General features: G+C 44.5%; 1 protein-coding gene across 7 annotated transcripts in view; it reads right to left on the bottom strand.

The window, feature by feature from the left end:
- The window catches only part of FAXC (failed axon connections homolog, metaxin like GST domain containing), an 83880-nt gene that overhangs the window by 38672 nt on the left and 27168 nt on the right, over positions 1 to 18040 (bottom strand). For all 7 annotated transcript variants that reach the window (XM_067702521.1, XM_067702516.1, XM_067702519.1 and 4 more), the window contains one exon: positions 12391 to 12614. In XM_067702521.1, the coding sequence (XP_067558622.1) occupies positions 12391 to 12614 (224 nt within the window). The remainder of the gene's footprint in view (positions 1 to 12390; positions 12615 to 18040) is intronic.

The following is an 18040-nucleotide window of genomic DNA, read 5'->3' as shown; positions in this document are numbered from 1 at the left end:
GTCCATTAATGGGTACTGTGGAGGTTACAGATACTCAACCAAGCATGCACCCACCAACAATTAATCCAGGGGCTTTCAAACTTTTTTCTTTGGTAGGAGAAGTTCTCTATCAAACAAAATGAAAGAGATTCCCAATACATAAACAGATAACAGAGGAGCTGCTCTAGGTGAAGAAAGGGTGGAAAGATCCAGCCATCAAGGGCTCGCTCTCCCCACCCCCCAACCAGACCTCTCAAGAAACCTTGGTGACACCATATGCATCCACGAAGCCCCCTGTAAAAACCAGCCATCTTGCACAAGCATATCATGAGAGACAGTCTCCAGTGATTTGAAGAAATCAAGGGATCGTCTATCCAGTTAGTAGGACCAGCAAGTCACGAAAACATAGTACAGTTGATCCTTGAACAACACTGAGTTTTAACTGCTGCAGGTCCACTTATACGCGGATTTTTTTCAATAAATACACTATATACATACGTGACCCGAGGTGGGTTGAATTCAATGACGTGGAACCCACAGATACAAAGGGCCAACTATGGGACTTGAGCATCTGAGCATTTTGGTATCAGCGGCAGGTCCTGGAACCAATTCCCAGTGGATACCGAGGGATGACTACAGTCCTTTTTGGTATGATTTATTCACAATGAACCAATAATAGTCCTTCAAGAAAACCAGCCATCTATTCAATAATTCATTCTAGTGTTTTATTTAATTATGAGAATCTACTTTCTCCATTCCCTTTTGGAAACAGGGATGATTTCCTATCTCCATCTTCTGACATTTTTCCTGGCCTCCTCATTTCTGAAAGACTACAATCAGAGTTCCAAGATCACATGGGAAATTCTTCACATACAAGGATATTGTTTGAGCCTAGAAACGTGAGCTCTGCTATATTATAAGCTTCCTAAAAGTAAACACCATTTTTATTCGTCTTTGTTTCCCAAGAGTCTAGCATAGCACCCGGTGCATAACTGATACAAAAATAATGTTCAAATAGTTTGCTTCTTAGTTTTTAGTTGTTAAAAAATACTGAAATGCTCTCTTTTGACCTTCTCACCTAGTTTAGATTTCAATTCAACATTCTATATAGAAGCAAATTATGAGTTGAGTGTTAAGACTTTATCCTTGCTGTCACTTAACTTCGTATCCTTAAAAAAACTTTTAAATGTCCTGAGCTCTCTTACAAACCACAAACCTCAATCTCCTGACATTACAGCTTTCTGCTCAGCTCTATAGAGCACCCTTGGCAGTAATAATAATTTCTTTGGGTATGCCTGTGACCAAAAAGAACTGATGAAATGCATCACTTTTTCTAGAGAAAAATGCAAATTACTCACAAACGATCCGTAAGTGGGCACCTAAGGATATACCAATTTTTATGTGCTCTGCCATGGTTAAACCTTGAGCTGCCCTAAAAGAAGGGAAAATTGACAATATAAGGGAGGCAGAGGAGGGTGGGGAAAGAGAGAGTTGTGAGTGCCTAGTAACTTAAGTTTCCTGTTACCATCTCAAACAAAAACCGAGCACTCTGGACAAAAAAAAAAAAAAAAAAATCCATACTATTAATAACCATAAGATTTCAATGTTTCAGTATTATAATCTTCTTTATAGATAAAAATCTTTGTAATATTTTTCTTAGGAAAAACCCCAACAGGCTTAATTATTTAGTAAATAGTCGTACCTTGGGGTATCGGTTCCAGGACTCCCGCAGATATCAAAATCCGCGGATGCTCAAGTCCATTACTCGACGTTCCATATCCGCAGGTTCCGCATCCACAGATTCAGCCAATCTCGGATCCTAAACATAGTACAGGAGCCACGCTTGGTTGAATTGCAGACGCGGAACCCAGGTGGATAAAGACAGCCGGCTGTATTGATAAATATGTACAATTTTATGACTTTCGAAACTGTGAGACTCAACTTCAGAAAGTATTGGTTTTTTGTTTTTTGTTTTTTTTGCGGTACGCGGGCCTCTCACTGTTGTGGCCTCTCCCGTTGCGGAGCACAGGCTCCGGACGCGCAGGCTCAGCGGCCATGGCTCACGGGCCTAGCCGCTCCGCGGCATGTGGGATCTTCCCGGACCGGGGCACGAACCCGTGTCCCCTGCATCGGCAGGCGGACTCTCAACCACTGTGCCACCAGGGAAGCCCGAAGTATTAGTTTTTATTCCTACCAACAGAGGTTAGTGCCTCTTCCACACCCCTGCAGCTACTTCACACTATTAAACAAAAAAACTTTGCCAGTTTGATTGACAGAGTGGTGCCTGATTTTTTAACTTGCACTGCTTTGATTACTAAAGAAATTGAACACTTTTCATGTGTTTATTATTTGTATTATTTTTGCAAATTACCTTTTTATGTCTTTTGCCCAATTTTCCCTTTCAGGCACTCACTTTTCTTACTGACTTGCAGAAGTTCTTCACAAGTTCAGTAATATTGCTTTGTCACATGTCACAAACATTTTCCAACTTACCATTTCAATTTTAACTTTATTTATGGTGATGTTTGCTTTCTTTTTCTTACGTAATCCACCAATCCAACCTTTCTTTTTATAGTTTCTCCCTTTGGTGACATTAATAGAAAAATATTCCCAAGTTAACATTATATAAATGTTTCCCGTATTTTATCCTGGCATCTTTACAGTTTTATTTTTTACACTGAAGTGCTTAATCCATTTGGAATTTATTCAGGTATATGACAAAGTATGGATTGTACTTATGTTGTTCCAGATGGTTAGCCAGCTGTCCCAACACCATTTCACTGAATTAATTTATCTTTTCTCCACCGATTCAAAAGGCTGCCATTTTCATATACTTCCTCTCCACTCATGCACCTGTCTCCCAGGATCTCAAACTCGGCATATCCACAACTGAAATTCGTGATCGCCCCCTTCTCTCCAGTGATCCCCAGCTCTGGGAATGGCTACTTTGCTTATTACTCCATTTTCGTGTTGAGAACTTGGTTATTCCTCACCCCTGCCCTCTCCATCACCACCTCCCACCCCCACACACACATTTAAAATCACTAAATTTTATGCCCAACTCTATGGCCATGGTCGTAATCCAAACGCCATCTTACCTTTCCTGGACTGCACCAGCGTCCTCACTGGGCCCCGAACCCAACCTCGGCCCCTCCAGCGGGTTACACATAAATAAGGTCCCGCCTCTTCCCTACTTTCAATCTCCTATGGCTTTCACTGCTCTTCGAACAAAGCCTGCGTTCTTTACGTGACGTGGAAGGCCTGTATGATCTAGCCCCTGCCTACCTCCACCTCATGCCACACCTCTGCTCTCACACAGTTTCCAGATACACTGGCCATCTTTTCATTCCTTGAAGGCTCCCAGCTGCTCTTCCACTCAGAGCCTTCACGGGCGAAGTTCCTTCCACGTCCCATGCTCATCTCCTCCCTGCCGCATCCAATTCCTCTTCCCCACACACATGCCTGCCTAACCCCCGTTTATCTTCAGAGCCCAGCTTAAATGTCATCCCCTCAAAGTAGTCTTGACCATATCCGTTTCCCCTGCCAAAAAAATGCCCTCATTGCACCTGGTACTTCTCCAGGGTGGCACTTCTCATGAGTGTTGCTATTATAAATATTACAAGATCTCCCTCAGGGGGCAGTTCTAGTAGCCAGGGCTGTCCCCAACTTGCTCACAGCCCCTCTCAAAGAGCTGAAGGCATGTGTGCCCATACAGTCAGACTCATACAGTCCTAAGTCAAAGGCATTACCTTTCAGTCTGCATTCTAATTATTACAAGTATACTCTCCCTCCTAAGGTCTCTGGCCATGGCTGAAAAGAACATTCTTTGATAGGAAATTGCAGTTTCCACCTAGAGAGCCCAGCACTATTTCTGGGCTCAAACAATGAATGCTCTTAAAAGCATTCACAAATTTCAATTTTTCACTCAGAAAGTACTCTCAGATCCACAGATCCTGGACTGCTACATTGGCTGCCTGCTAAACGTGTCCTGACGTTCATTCATGCTTTCCTTCATTCATCCAGCAGTTATTTATTGCCCACCAACAGTGCCCGGCTGAGCCTCATAACTGAAACTGTACCTTTATTATGCTCCCCCATATGATTGTCTCCCAAATCAACTCTAGCTGCCAGTTATTCATTTGCTTTTCCCATGACGTAAGTGCTATGTCACCATGCAGGGTCTATAAAAGTCCAGTCAAAAGCAAACAAACGTTAGAGTTCAGTCCTCTGTGCTGCTTCGTCACAATCAGGTAAATGGACAGCTTCTTTAAGACCCCTTTGTAATAGTCTGAACTATCAATACCACTGACATCCCCATCCTGCGGCCTGTTTCCCCAGCCTGAGCCCGAGGGTGAGTTAGAGACAAGAGAAGAAATTCAGATCCAGCCTCAACCCACCCCCAATGCCACACACAAGGAGCTGCCACCTCAACTTTCCTTAATAACCCTCAGTTCCAGTCCACCTGACAAAAGCTGCTTTCCAAAAGCATCATACTGCGATCTTACGTTGTGACTAGGAGAAGCTTGAGAACCACAAGACATGGAGCATAAAACTGCAGAAAAATGACTTCCCTGGTGGCACAGTGGTTAAGAATCCCTGCCAATGCAGGGGACACGGGTTCAAGCCCTGGTCCCAGAAGATCCTACATACCGTGGAGCAACTAATAAGCCCGTGTGCCGCAACTACTGAGCCTGCACTCTAGAGCCCGCGAGCCACAACTACTGAGCCTGCATGCCACAACTACTGAAGCCTGCATGCCTAGAGCCCGTGCTCCACAACAAGAGAAGCCACCGCAATGAGAAGCCCGTGCACTGCAATGAAGAGTAGCCCCGGCTCGCTGCAACTAGAGAAAGCCCGCGTGCAGCAACGAAGACCCAACACAGCCAAAAGTAAATAGATAAATATTCTTTTTTAATGCAGAAAAAGTTTGGCAACAAACTAAGCCACACTCCCCAAAGATAGCAGCTCCCGTGCTGCAGCTACAAGACCCCTAATCTATTTCTTACCGAGCCCGGCTTCCTGCTCGGGAGTCCCAGCTCTCTGAGACCAGCTCTCTTAAAATAAAGTCCATATGTGACAAACCCACTGCTAACATCATACTCAACAGTGAAAAGCTGAAAGCATTTCTCCTAAGATCAGAAACAAGGCAAGGATAACCACTCTTACCACTTTTATTCAACAAAGCATTGGAAGTCCTAGCCACAGCAATCAGAGAAGAAAAAGAAATAAAAGAAATCCAAATTGGAAAGGAAGAAGTAAAACTGTCACTGTCTGCAGATGACATGATATTATACATGGAAAATCCTAAAGATGCCACCAGAAAACTACTAGAGTTCACCAGTGAATTCGGTAAAGTTGCAGGATACAAAGTTAATATACTGCATCACCACTTCTGCTCCATAGCAAGGTTTTTCAGTCTGGAGGGATGGAACCCCAAAGGCATTTCTGATTAAAATTGGGCTAGAGATTTTCTATTACTAATCACAAAGCCAGTTTTAATCTTCTATATATTATTTAACTAAAGAACTAAGTGATCAGTTGAATATCTATGCATTTAAAAAATGAAATTATTTACAACCTGAAAAATAAACAAATAAATAAATTTTAAATGATTTTATTTTTCAGTTCAATAGCAAAATACAATCATTCTGAAAAATTATACCACATTGTAACTATACACACTGAAAAGGGTGACATGAAGCACATGTGGCAAGTGACTCACTTTGCTGCCTTTGAAAGGAAGCACTACTTTGCATCCCTTTCCTCTTTAATAAATAGCCAAGATCACACATTGGTGTTTATTAAAATAACCAATAGATTTGGCTCTTTTTTTTTTTTTTTTTTTTTTTGCAGTACACAGCCTCTCACCGCTGTGGCCTCTCCCTCCACGGAGCACAGGCTCCGGACGCGCGGGTCCAGCGGCCATGGCTCATGGGCCCAGCCGCTCCACGGCACGCGGGATCCTCCCAGACTGGGGCACGAACCCACGCCCCCTGCATCAGCAGGCGGACTCTCAACCACTGCGCCACCAGGGAAGCCCAGATTTGGCTCTTTGACATGTGCCAACCCAATGGCAACAAAGACTCTGAAAAATAAAGACTCCCCAAGCCATTTTCATGACTCAACAAAAGGCTTCAGACCAGGAGGGGAAAGTGCATTTCACTTTATATTAATCAAGTATAGTTGGCTGGGAATCAGCTTGTTTTTCTCACTTTCATTTACAAATTCCACCTTATTACTTGACTCTTTCAATAACAGCTCCTAAAAAGGAGACCTTTTCTCCTCAAGTACTTGTACACTTCAACCTGGAGTTTTAACACATCTCTGTTGGGAGCCAGCCTCCTCAGGATGGGGGTGACTTCAACTCACAAAGCCCAGGAAATGGACATCAATGATGAGACTCCATAATTTGTGCTGCTCTCAGCCTCCAAGATCAGCATCATAAAGCAGCTTGTACCTTGGAGATGACATTTTAACTTGCCAGTTAAAGTTCTGGCAACTTCAGACAATGCTCTAAAGGAGTCATCCTGACATAACATAACACACACTCCACTTTAAGTCTCAGCTCCCAAGGAACTGCAGGGTAGCTGTTGGGCCAGGAAATAGCAGGGGACTAGAGTCCCACAGCCTGGATTTGATTCCTGCCTCCACTTTCTACAACTGGCGCAGCTGTGGACAAGTCACTCAACCTTCCTGTGCCTCGGTTTCTTCATCAGCCAAAGGGGTGCTGTTCCTTTATACCAGATTCCATCCTCTATTCTTACTTTAATCTCACCTCTAATGGCCACAGCTGGGGATCTCTATGCTAATGAGGGATACAGCTACATATTTCTTACGTTCATTCTGTCTTATTTTCCTTCCACTTCATGTGCATACCTGTAGACTCAGGATTAATAACAGGACAGAAATATGAGCGAGGCAGAGCGCAAAACAGAGTTTTACTGATGAATCTTAGTCAGCTTTTATGGCATCAAATGTGATACCAGTCACACGGAATTGCATGGTATAGAATACTTAATAATAGAGGAAAATATGTGCAATATATTAAACAGGGAAAAGACAGGTTGGAAGATTATATATGTGTGTGTACACAAATACACACACATATATAATACAGGTAATCATATATAAGATTCAAAATTATGCATAAAAATATTGGAAAGATACACACCAAAATGGTAACTGTGGTTAGCAGTACATTGTAAGATTAAGGACTTAATCTTCCTTCTCTATGCTTTTCTGAACCTTACCAAATTTCTTTTTTTTAAATACTTTTCTGATATTTTTATTTTTTAAAACTTTTTTGTTAAAAATTTATTATTTATTTATTTTTGGCTGCGTTGGGTCTTTCGTTGCTACGTGCGGGCTTTCTCTAGTTGCCGTGAACATGGGCTCCTCCCATTGCGGTGTGCGGGCTTCTCACTGCGGTGGCTTCTCTTGTGGAGCACAGGCTCTAGGCACGCGGGCTTCAGTAGTTGTATCACGTGGGCTTCAGTAGTTGTGGCTCGTGGGCTCTAGAGTGCAGGCTCAGTAGTTGTGGCACATGGACTTCGTTGCTCTGCGGCATGTGGGATCTTCCTGGACCAGGGCTTGAACCTGTGTCCCCTGCACTGGCAGGCAGATTCTTAACCACTGCACCACCAGGGAAGTCCCTCAAATTTCTATAATTAACTAATAAATTTAAAAATCAGAAAAAAGGTTTTCTTCACAAACATTTTCTTCCCCAGAAAACAATGTTCCTAGTGAACTTGTATTACATACAAAATCTGTAAAAGTGATAATGGTCATAGCTAATACTTATTTGGCATTTATTATGTGCCAGACACTGTAGTAGGTATATTGCATAAATCAGCACCTTTAGTCCTCACACTCTCTAGCTTCCGACCCCCATTTTACAGGTGAAAAAAACAAGTTATTCATGTGAAGTTGCACCGCTGGCAAGTGGTGGAGCCCAAGGTCTGAGCCCAGGGATCTGACTCCAGAACTCCCTCCTGTGCGGCCACAAGGCTGCCTGCCTCCACCCACACTGCTTCCCAAAACCTAACATTTGTCTTTAATTTTTACATCTTTCATTCTCTTCAGACTCTTACCCTTTGGGGCGGAGGATGGAAATAGACAATGTGTGCCCTTCTTGCCTGAGGTGACAATCAAGTACCTACCACGTGGAGGGTATCTCTGCTTTAAACAGAGGGGTCGGGCTTCCCTGGTGGCGCAGTGGTTAAGAATCTGCCTGCCAATGCAGGGGACACGGGTTCAAGCCCTGGTCCAGGAAGATCCCACATGCTGCAGAGCAACTAAGCCCATGGGCCACAACTACTGAGCCTGCGCTCTAGAGCCCGTGAGCCACAACTACTCAGCACACATGCTACAACTACTGAAGCCCATGCACCTAGAGCCCGTGCTCCGAATCAAGAGAAGCCACCGCAATGAGAAGCCTGCACACCGCAAGGAAGAGTAGTCCATGCTCACCACAACTAGAGAAAGCCCAAACGCAGCAACAAAGACCCAACTCAGCCATAAATAAATAAATAAATTAAAAAAAAAAAAGAGGGGTCAGGGGACCACGCAGAACTAAACAGGGACTGGCACTGACCACTAGGCGACCCCCTTATCAGCTCTCACAGCACCTTGAACCTCTCCTTCCTGAATTTCCTCTCCTCCTTGTACTTTAACTTGCTTGCTGTTTAATTGCTTCCAACATGCCACGCACCGTTCTGAGCACTTTACATGTATTACTTTTCTTCTCGTGGTGATTGTCCCCATTTCAAACATAAGGAAACTGAGGCCTAGAGAAGTTAAGAAATGTGCCCAGGGTCTCAGAGCTAGTTAGTGCGGAAGCTGGGGTTTGCCTCTGGCTCTCGGGTCATCACTCTCGAATGAGTCAATCAATCAATCAATCAAGGTACACCCTCCATTTTCTAAAAATCCTTCTCTCTCTTATTAGGATTGTTTATTTTTATTTCTCTAGATACTAAATATTTCTGACAAATTCTATTTCTAATATTTGAAATTTTTATTGCCATTGTGAATGGATTTTTTTAATTATATTTTCTAATTGCTTATTTGGCATACTCAAGAAAACTATAGATGTCTGCATGCTTGTAACCTTTGCAGACTTACTGGACACTCCCATTAGCTGTTATAACTTTAGTTGATTCTCCATTATTTTAGCTACTTAATCTCTTAATTTCAGTAAATAATAATTCTGACTCCTCCTTTCCGACATGAAGATATCATTTTTTCATGTTGTCCAGCTATGCTGTCAGGCTCTCCCACCTCCGTGTTTCCTGTATGATAAAGTATACATCTCTGAGCATGATAATTATTACCCTTTATAATATGGCCCCAACTACCTTTTGATCTTCATTTCAACCATGATCCCAAAATGCCCCTCACCCAGGACTCCTTTTCTCGTGATTTGCCTGGGAGACCCTTCCTTATTTTCTGCATGGGGACAACTGTTTACTTTCTTGAGCCAACACAGTTGCTGCCACCTCTCCTAGAGCCCTGCACGGTCCTCCTGCCTCTTTGCCCCTGGGAGCACAGACCTCTATCACGGGCCCTACCGCAGCCCGACTCGTGCACTTGTGCGTGGTAACCACTTCTTCAATGGAGGGTCAGATCGTAAAAACTGTAGATACTACCCAGGCCACATTTGATCTCTGTTGGATTTTTTCCTTACATTGTAATAATGTAAAAATGATTCTTAGCTCACAGGCCATTTAAAAAAACAAAACAACAACAACAATAGGTCACCAGCTATGGGCTGTAATTTGCCTGCTCCTGGCTTATAGGTTCATCCCTCCCACTCGATTATAGGCACTTGAGAGTGGGAACAAGCTCTAACTCATCTTTGTAATCAATCTCCCAGCTCCTGGCACATAGAAGGTGTCAAATCACTGAAGTCAGTTGAACTGAAACAGCAATAACTAATTTATCCTAATGAGTCAAATACATCCCTGGACAATTTCCCCAAATCTTGAAATAATTCAATACAAAGTCATTTTGCATTTTGAGTCTCTTAGGCAGCTGGACATTAAAAGTAAGCTATACAGGGCTTCCCTGGTGGCGCAGTGGTTGAGAGTCCGCCTGCCGATGCAGGGGACACAGGTTCGTGCCCCGGTCCGGGAAGATCCCACATGCCGTGGAGCAGCTGAGCCATGGCCGCTGAGCCTGCGCGTCTGGAGCCTGTGCTCCACAACAGGAGAGGCCACAGCAATGAGAGGCCCGCGTACCGAAAAAAAAAAAAAAAAAAAAGTAAGCTATAACCCTGGGTGAAGGGAGAAATCGCTGCTTTCTGCCTCATTTAGTAAGAAAAACTATGATGTTCAGCCCCAGAGCCTCTCCCTCCCCAAATGCAGAAAAAGTGCTTCTCCTCTGATAGAGTTCAAAGCTAGACTGCTCCCTGGGCCCCCGTACAGAATATAACTCTAGTAAAATCCAGCTTTGCAAGTAACCCACTCAGTTTCTCATCCTAGAAAATCACCTGGACTTGGGATGCTGTTGTGAATACTTGCCACTGACAGCCTAGCCATCAGTGATTCACTTGTCTCCCATCTCACCATCACTGGGGTGGAAGCATTCTTCCGAGTCTTTAAATACCAGAGGGACACTGGCGTTATCGTTATTATTGCTATCACCCTGCCCCCAGGTTCTCCCAACCAAAAATGCTCTATAGAAGGGAGACGATCACCCCACTCTAGTTAAGGAACGAACACTGTTGTTAGAGATGAGCTGTCATCACTTCAGGGTCTCCACTCCTGGCTTTCTGGGGCTCCCAGCAGCGTGAGTTGGGAAGGAAGCCAGGAGCAGACAGAGCTGCTGCTAGGAGGAAATGGCCCTCTGTGCACCTGCTCTGTGTGAGGCCGAGAGTCTGATACTAAGTTTCCAAAGGAACGAGGCAAACTCGAGGCAAATTCCATTTATACCTACATCAGGCAGGCCCACTTGGGCCCAGGGAGGCAAAGCACCAGGAGGTCCAGACAGCATCAACCTCCAAGCCAGGCAGGGCTCCTGAGTGTCTATTTTGAGCAGGAGCCCAGCGGCGTCAAACCCCCAACATGACAAGGCTGGCCAAGAGCTGGATGCCCTGTTGGGCTCTCCCCCTGCAGGCCATGTTCAGGGGAGGACTCCAGGTCCAGTAAGTGGAGCGAAGAGCATGAAGAAGCCCGTGAGAGTGGGCCACCCTGCACAGGGGTCGTTACACCCAGCACAGCCCCCCGTTCCTCGGCACCAGGTAGGTTTCAACAGAACAAATCCAAACCCCACTTCCTGGAGGAGATGAAGTACCCAGTGTGCTCCAGAATGGATAATGAGGGTACTGAGAGGGGGTCAGTGAAAACCCACTGTCCGCAGACAAAACCAGCAGCCCCGAAAGACTAGGTCCTATGACCTTGGCTCCGTACACGTTAGTTGTTCCCAGGAGAGGCCGTCATTCCACACACTGAAGCTCCTGAATTCGAATGATCTGCTTGTGACCTGTCAGAGCTGAGACGCAAACTCTGTCCAGTACAAAGTCACATCAGCCCAGCCACCTCCAGCCGACCAGGTGAGCAAGGGAGTGTCCCTCGGCTAAGCACCCTCACCCACCCACGAACAGAGGCCGCTCTGTGCTTCTCTCTGAGAGGCTTCCCAACAAGCTAAACCGACTGGGTGCAGTAAATACAAAATCAGAAGCGTTAAAACATGCTAATAAGAGGAGGACTCGGATTACAAAGGGAAATGAAAGAGGTGAGAAAATGTCAAATGTTGCACGTGTACTCGGGCTGGGTCAGCATCTCTCTTAGCCTGATGTTGACAGTACCCAGTCGCATCTTCTGAGCAGATGTGTTTATAAACAGCCTTTTACCCTGACCTGTTTATAAATAGAAGAGCTTCCTTGCTCAAAATCCCCCTTGGCTCACGACACATTCAGAAATGCCAGCATCACTTACAGCTAGTTAGTAATGCTACACCATGTTCCACGTTCTCTTTACACAAGGCCACGCCACACTAGGAACAGTCATGCTCTAGTGATTAAAAAGAGAGACAAGTGGGCTTCCCTGGTGGCGCAGTGGTTGAGAGTCCGCCCGCCGATGCAGGGGACACGGGTTCGTGCCCCGGTCCGGGAAGATCCCACATGCCGTGGAGCGGCTGGGCCCGTGAGCCATGGCCGCTGAGCCTGCGCGTCCGGAGCCTCTGCTCCGCAATGGGAGAGGCCACAACAGTGAGAGGCCCGCGTACCACAAAAAAAAAAAAAAGACATGTGCTCCTGAAAATTAGGGGACTTGATTAAATGGTGCGACTGCAACCTACATGTGGAAGCAAAGAAACGAACAGAAATAAAACTTTAAGTCAGTAAACTAACAGTGCTTTACTAATCATGCAAAAAGTAAGGATAGAAAATATAGAATAGAAGACATGGTACGTTACCCAGAAGCCCTGCTAAAGACCGCATGTCCTTCTCCATCAGCATGTAAATCTCTTCCTCTGAGAAGCGGCCAATGCCGTGGCCGTGCATCTCGCGTTTCACGATTCCTTTCGTTATGTGGCACACGACCCACCTCAGCAGGTTACTGAAGGGACCGCCACCACTAAGAGAGAGCATCTTCCGGGTCTCATTGAGATTGTCCACCCACTGGCAATAAGCTAAGGTCCTGCAATTGCGTGGAAACAAGTTACTACTGTGCGTTAGATATATAGCAGGTCCACAGAGTCAAGTTCCAGTGAGGGGTTGGGAATTTAGCACACTCTGGAGGACTGAATCGTTGCAGCTTTTCCAAAGAGCAGTCTGCACGGCAGATATTACAACAGACTCTAGTCCATGCCTGGACTTAGGGCCTGAGGGAGAAACAGTGACAAACGCAGATAGCTTGCCATGCTACCATCCCACCAAACTGCAGCTGCCCACAGATCCCCCAGCCCCCAAGGCCATGCTTCTGCTTTCTCTCAGCCAGCCCCACAGAAAACAAGTAGACACCCACTTTAAAAGGCTTTTAGACAAGACAGTGAGTACCTACGTGGCGGGGTGGGGGGCATCGGGAAGGAGGCAGCAAGGACTGGGGTGCTGGCTTCATTCTTTCTTGATCAAAGTAATGGTTACAAAGGTCTGTGCTCTGTGGGTTTTTTTTTTTTAATTTTTACAGTGATTTACAATGTTGTGTTAGTTTCAGGTGTACAGCAAAGTGATTCAGTTTTATACATATATATATATATATACTTATATACATGTATTCTTTTTTTACATTCTCTTCCATTATAGGTTATTACAAGATATTGAATTTAGTTCCCTGTGCTATACAGTGGGTCCTTGTTGGTTATCTATTTTATATATAGTAGTGTGTGTATTTTAATCCCAAACTCCTAATTTATCCCTCCTCCCCTTTGATAATCATAAATTTGTCTTCTATGTCTGTGAGTCTATTTCTGTTTTGTAAATAAGTTCATTTGTATCTTTTTTTTAGATTTCACATATAAGCGATATCATATGATACTTGTCTTTCTCTGTCTGGTGTAGTTCACTTGGTGTGATAATCTCTAGGTCCATCCATGTTACTGCAAATGGCATTATTCTTTTTTATGCTCTGTGTTAATTAATTAAGCTGCACATTTTTATCTTATACACTTTGTGTATGCATTTTATATTTCCTGATATGAAAGGATTTTTTAAAGAGAAATCTTTTTGACAGGATCAGAGAATAGGTATAGCTGTCTATGTTTACTATAACCATATAAATTATAAATAGTACATAAATGATTCATTCTCCAGAAAGGCAGCTCTCTGCTTCGGTTTGCTCTCCAGGACCCTCGAGTGCGCATGAACACCAAAGGAACTTGGTTGGATCAGTCTTCCCATCTGGGTGGTGCTCATGGCAAACACCCACCCGTCCAGGGGCTCCTGCGTAGTATGTGTGTACAGCTAAGCAGCTATTCACTGCTCACGTGCTATGCTGGTTGCAATACCCAGGCCTTTGCTGAGTTTGTTCTCTGAACCTGGGCAATCGTAGGAATGTTTTTATGGTTCATAGTGTTGGTAGATAGAAATTAAAAGGTTTTTCTACTGAAGGCTAAGAAAAACGTAGCTGTAGGCGTACAGGCAGAAGATGTTTTAGCTTTTCCTCACAGTGAGCAATAAAAGCTGTACTGGAGTCATCCCTACTCCCACTGTTGGTTGATACAGCAGTAATGGTCACTTGGAAAACATCAGAGGAATGAAAATATTTTTTACAGAGAGAACGCAAGGGTTGATAGCCAACTGTAGCTGCTTTCCACCTCAAGAAAAAGAAACAAAAGCGGAAAATAAGGCCCTGAGATGTTGATCATTTTATATAGTTCTATTCTTTTCAGTGCTCTTTCCTGAGTATGAAAATAAGAAAAAAAAAAAAAAAGATTTCTCTCACCTTTTGAAGCCTTCCTGATTTTTACTGAAAAGTCCCACAACCAATTCCAACATACTCTGTACTACTACCACAACTCTTCTTTATTAGCTTTTTAAAAGATGCTTACAAATCTTGTTAGAAATATTTGTGTACCTCTTTTTCTAAGGATCTCAAAATAAAGTATTGAGGAGGAAAGAAATTTTGACTGAAAAGAGGAAAAAGTACATTGCAATGGTGATTAATATGTAGATTAATTAATATGTAGAAAAAGTATATTGCAATGGTGATTAATTAATATGTTAATTAATGTGTAATTAATATTAATATGTATCTTATATATTAATATTAATTAATATTAATGTGTGTATTAATATTAATTAATATTAGTATGTATATTTTATATGTTGATATTAATTAATATTAATGTATATATTTTATGTGTGTATATTAATATGTATATTTTATATGTTAATATGAATGTGTATATTTTATATATTAATTAATATATAAAAGATTTCATTTATTCTAATAGATTCTTTATACACATGCAAACAAAACACTTTTCTATTTCCTCTTCTTTTTATACCTGCAGTCATGAGGGTGTCAATTTTCAAATTTCTTCGGAATAATCAGCACTTTGATTCTAACTGTACTAGATCTAAATTCACAATAAAAGGCCTCTACCATCCTTGATTATTTTGGAAGTCAGTGATCTGAGAATAAAACTAAATTATCCTAAGTTAAGTATGACCAGGTAATGATAGCATCCAGGAAGCATCTAAAGCATAAAAATGAGGAATATGGTGGCTCTAAACGGACAGGTTGATGTGAAAAAGATTACATTCTTTGTAGACAAATTGCACGGGCTTTATCACAAGCACAACTGATCTTGAAGAATGAGCAGAAGTTCACCAGCATGAAGCAGAGGCAGAGGCATGTGCACGAAGAGCCCTGGCTGCTCTATGAACTGCAAGAACTTCAGGACGGGCGGGCGGGGTCCGGGATGCCTGAGGGAGCTTGTAAGAGTTGAAGCTAGAAGGGTGGGCAAGAATTGGGTCAGGAGGGGTCTGATGCAAAGGGTGCTAAGATTTATTCAGAAAGCAAAATTTAACCACCAAAAGGTTTTAAGCAGACGAGAAACATAATCAGATGTGTGGCAAGGTGAGGAAAGAACCGGAAGTGGAGAAACCACAGAGGAAGTCACCTCCCAGGCTGATGGTTGGAGTGGATGGTAACCAGTACCAGCATACACGAGGTGGGACAGATTTAGGTGACCAAAGATGAATTAACCTGTTGCATCTGAAGGTTCCATGGAACCTCCAAGGGAGGATGTCCCGAAGGTTGCGAATTCACAAGATAGGTTTAGACTCAAGAGAAAGAATTTATGGGCAGGGGCATGGCGGTGGCAGTTTCAAGGCTGTAAGAGGAGCTGAGGTCGCCTAAGAAAGTTTCTAGGGTAAGGAGTGGTTTGGGAGAAACCTAGTTCAAGGGTAAGTGAGAAGACCAGAAGGCCAGGCTGGAAGGGCCAGCTTGGAGAGAAGTAGGGACACCGCTCTCTGTGAGATGGAGATGTGAGGGGCTGCAGAGAGGTTCCAGGTTCCCGCCTGATGAACTTGGTCTCCTCTGAGAGCAGGAAATGAGGGCGCAGGCAGAAGACGAGGACGGAGCACTGAGAAGAGAGTCTGAGAAGACCAACAGGTTAGAGGAGCAGGCGGGAAGGGAGGAGGCAGCTGCTGTCCGGGCCACACAGCTGAGCAGGGACGAGAAACGCCTCCCGGCCCCGATGCAATGGTGTAAGGTTCTCCACCTGCGTTAGCAGGTCAGATGCAGGGCAGAGAAGAAACACTGGGTTGATTCAGAATTTTGCAGCTAAAAGTAACCTCAGAAACTGTCTGGCCTTCTTCCTTTCTCTTTCCCACCCTGCTCTCTATTTCTTTCCTCTCTTTTACTCCCTGTGCCCCAAATTACAGACCAGTATCAGGGAAGAGAAGCAAATGAGGGCCAGGCAGGCTCTTCCAGGGTCAAGTCCCATAAAGTGTGTATAAACGACAATGTCAGGTCAACTTCTACAGGTCAAAGACATCACTCATGCATGCTTCCATATCATAACAACCACTAATCCATGTCCTCCCACACCCAAGCTTCCTGAAAACTCTCCACGTGGTGGGTCTTCCATCCCCACCACTCCACCGAAACCACTCTCGTCCAAGTCAACAATCCCTTCTTACTTCAAAGTTCAAATACATTTTCTTTCCATCTTTATCTTTCTTGAACTCTCTGCAGCAGCCAACACTATCATCCTCTTAGAATTCTCCCTTAGCTTACGTCTCTACTGCTTCTCCTCTCACCTCTTCCATGTTGCCAAGATTTTTCTCTTTATTCCTTCCACCTTCTTACACGTCACTCATAGGGTGAGGACTGCCCATGAGACCTCTGCCCTGAGGTCCACGGATCCGTGTGAAGGAGCCTCGGGAGCTCAAACCAACATTTCCAAAGTTGGATTCACCCTCTCGCTTTCCTCCAGTTCTGCTACTCTTCACCCAAACCAGAAAGAACCCCAGGAGTTCCTGTTCACCGCTCCCCACGCCTCACTCCTGAGAGCCAGTCACCCTGTGGCTTTGCCCTTTTCTCCAACTCAGTTAACACTGCAATGCAGGCTGCACCACTGCTCAACCCTGAGGGCAGTGGCCTCCTTGCAGGTCTCCTGACAGCCCCTCAAGGCCCTCCAGAAATCCATTTCCCCCGAGGCAGCCATAAAAAACCTCCTAAAACACAAATCGAATGGTACCTTGTTGCCTCTCAGAGTCATCCATTAACTCCCCATAGCTGCTTAGCTTGGCACGCCAGCCTCCCACCCCTCCCACAGCCGGACCCCAACACTTGCATCACCTCCCGTGCACCCACCACACAGAATTACACATGCCCCCCCAGACACCCCTTTCTTGGGGTGTCTCATCTTCCCCTCGCACCTGGCCCCTTCGCCTGCCACCCTGATCGGCCCTAGATTCTGCTGTGGCACCATCTCCTCAGGAAGCTTTCCCCTCATCGCTCCGGCAGGTGCTGGTTGCCTGGCCTCGGTTCTTCAAACGCTCCCCCCGGCGCTGGCCACTATGCAAGCTGGGTGCCCGCCTCCCCCGTGAGCCACCTGAGGACAGGGACGGCATCTCGTCACCTTGCTTCCCCGCCCCCATCCAGCACAGTGCCAGCTACGGGTAGTCATCCATTCACTAAGTTTGCTGAAAGAATGAATTATCGATTGAATGAAAAGCCTTCACTTCTGAGCCAGCCTCTGCTAAGTAGTGCTTCTAAGGGCCGACAATATTTACACAGAGAAATGGAAAGAGAGATGTCTATGGAGAATGAAGAAGGGGCTGCCACCATTCTCTTCTGGGATCTGCCTCTTCACTCTCCACTGGGAAGAGGCCCACTGCACAAGGAATCATGAATTATTAACTGGAGAGGACGGGGAAGGCCAATTTGGGAACTAGACCAGGTGGAGCAATTAAAATAATTTCTCATTCTGAGAGCCTCTCTCAGGAAGTTGATACTCATTTTCGTTATCGCAACTGATGTATCTGGTCTCTCCTACAAAATGAGGTCAGAGAGGTTTTTTCTTTCTTCAATATTGATTATCTTAGAACAGAAGAGTAAACCCTGCTCAAACCTTTTTAAAGCAGATTAGGAAGGCAGGAAAGAAAAGCAGA

Source organism: Pseudorca crassidens, chromosome 13 (genome assembly GCF_039906515.1).
Source record: "Pseudorca crassidens isolate mPseCra1 chromosome 13, mPseCra1.hap1, whole genome shotgun sequence".
Classification (NCBI taxonomy): domain Eukaryota; kingdom Metazoa; phylum Chordata; class Mammalia; order Artiodactyla; family Delphinidae; genus Pseudorca; species Pseudorca crassidens.
The sequence above is the reverse complement of the archived record's forward strand: the minus strand, read 5'-3'. Positions and strand labels throughout refer to the sequence as shown.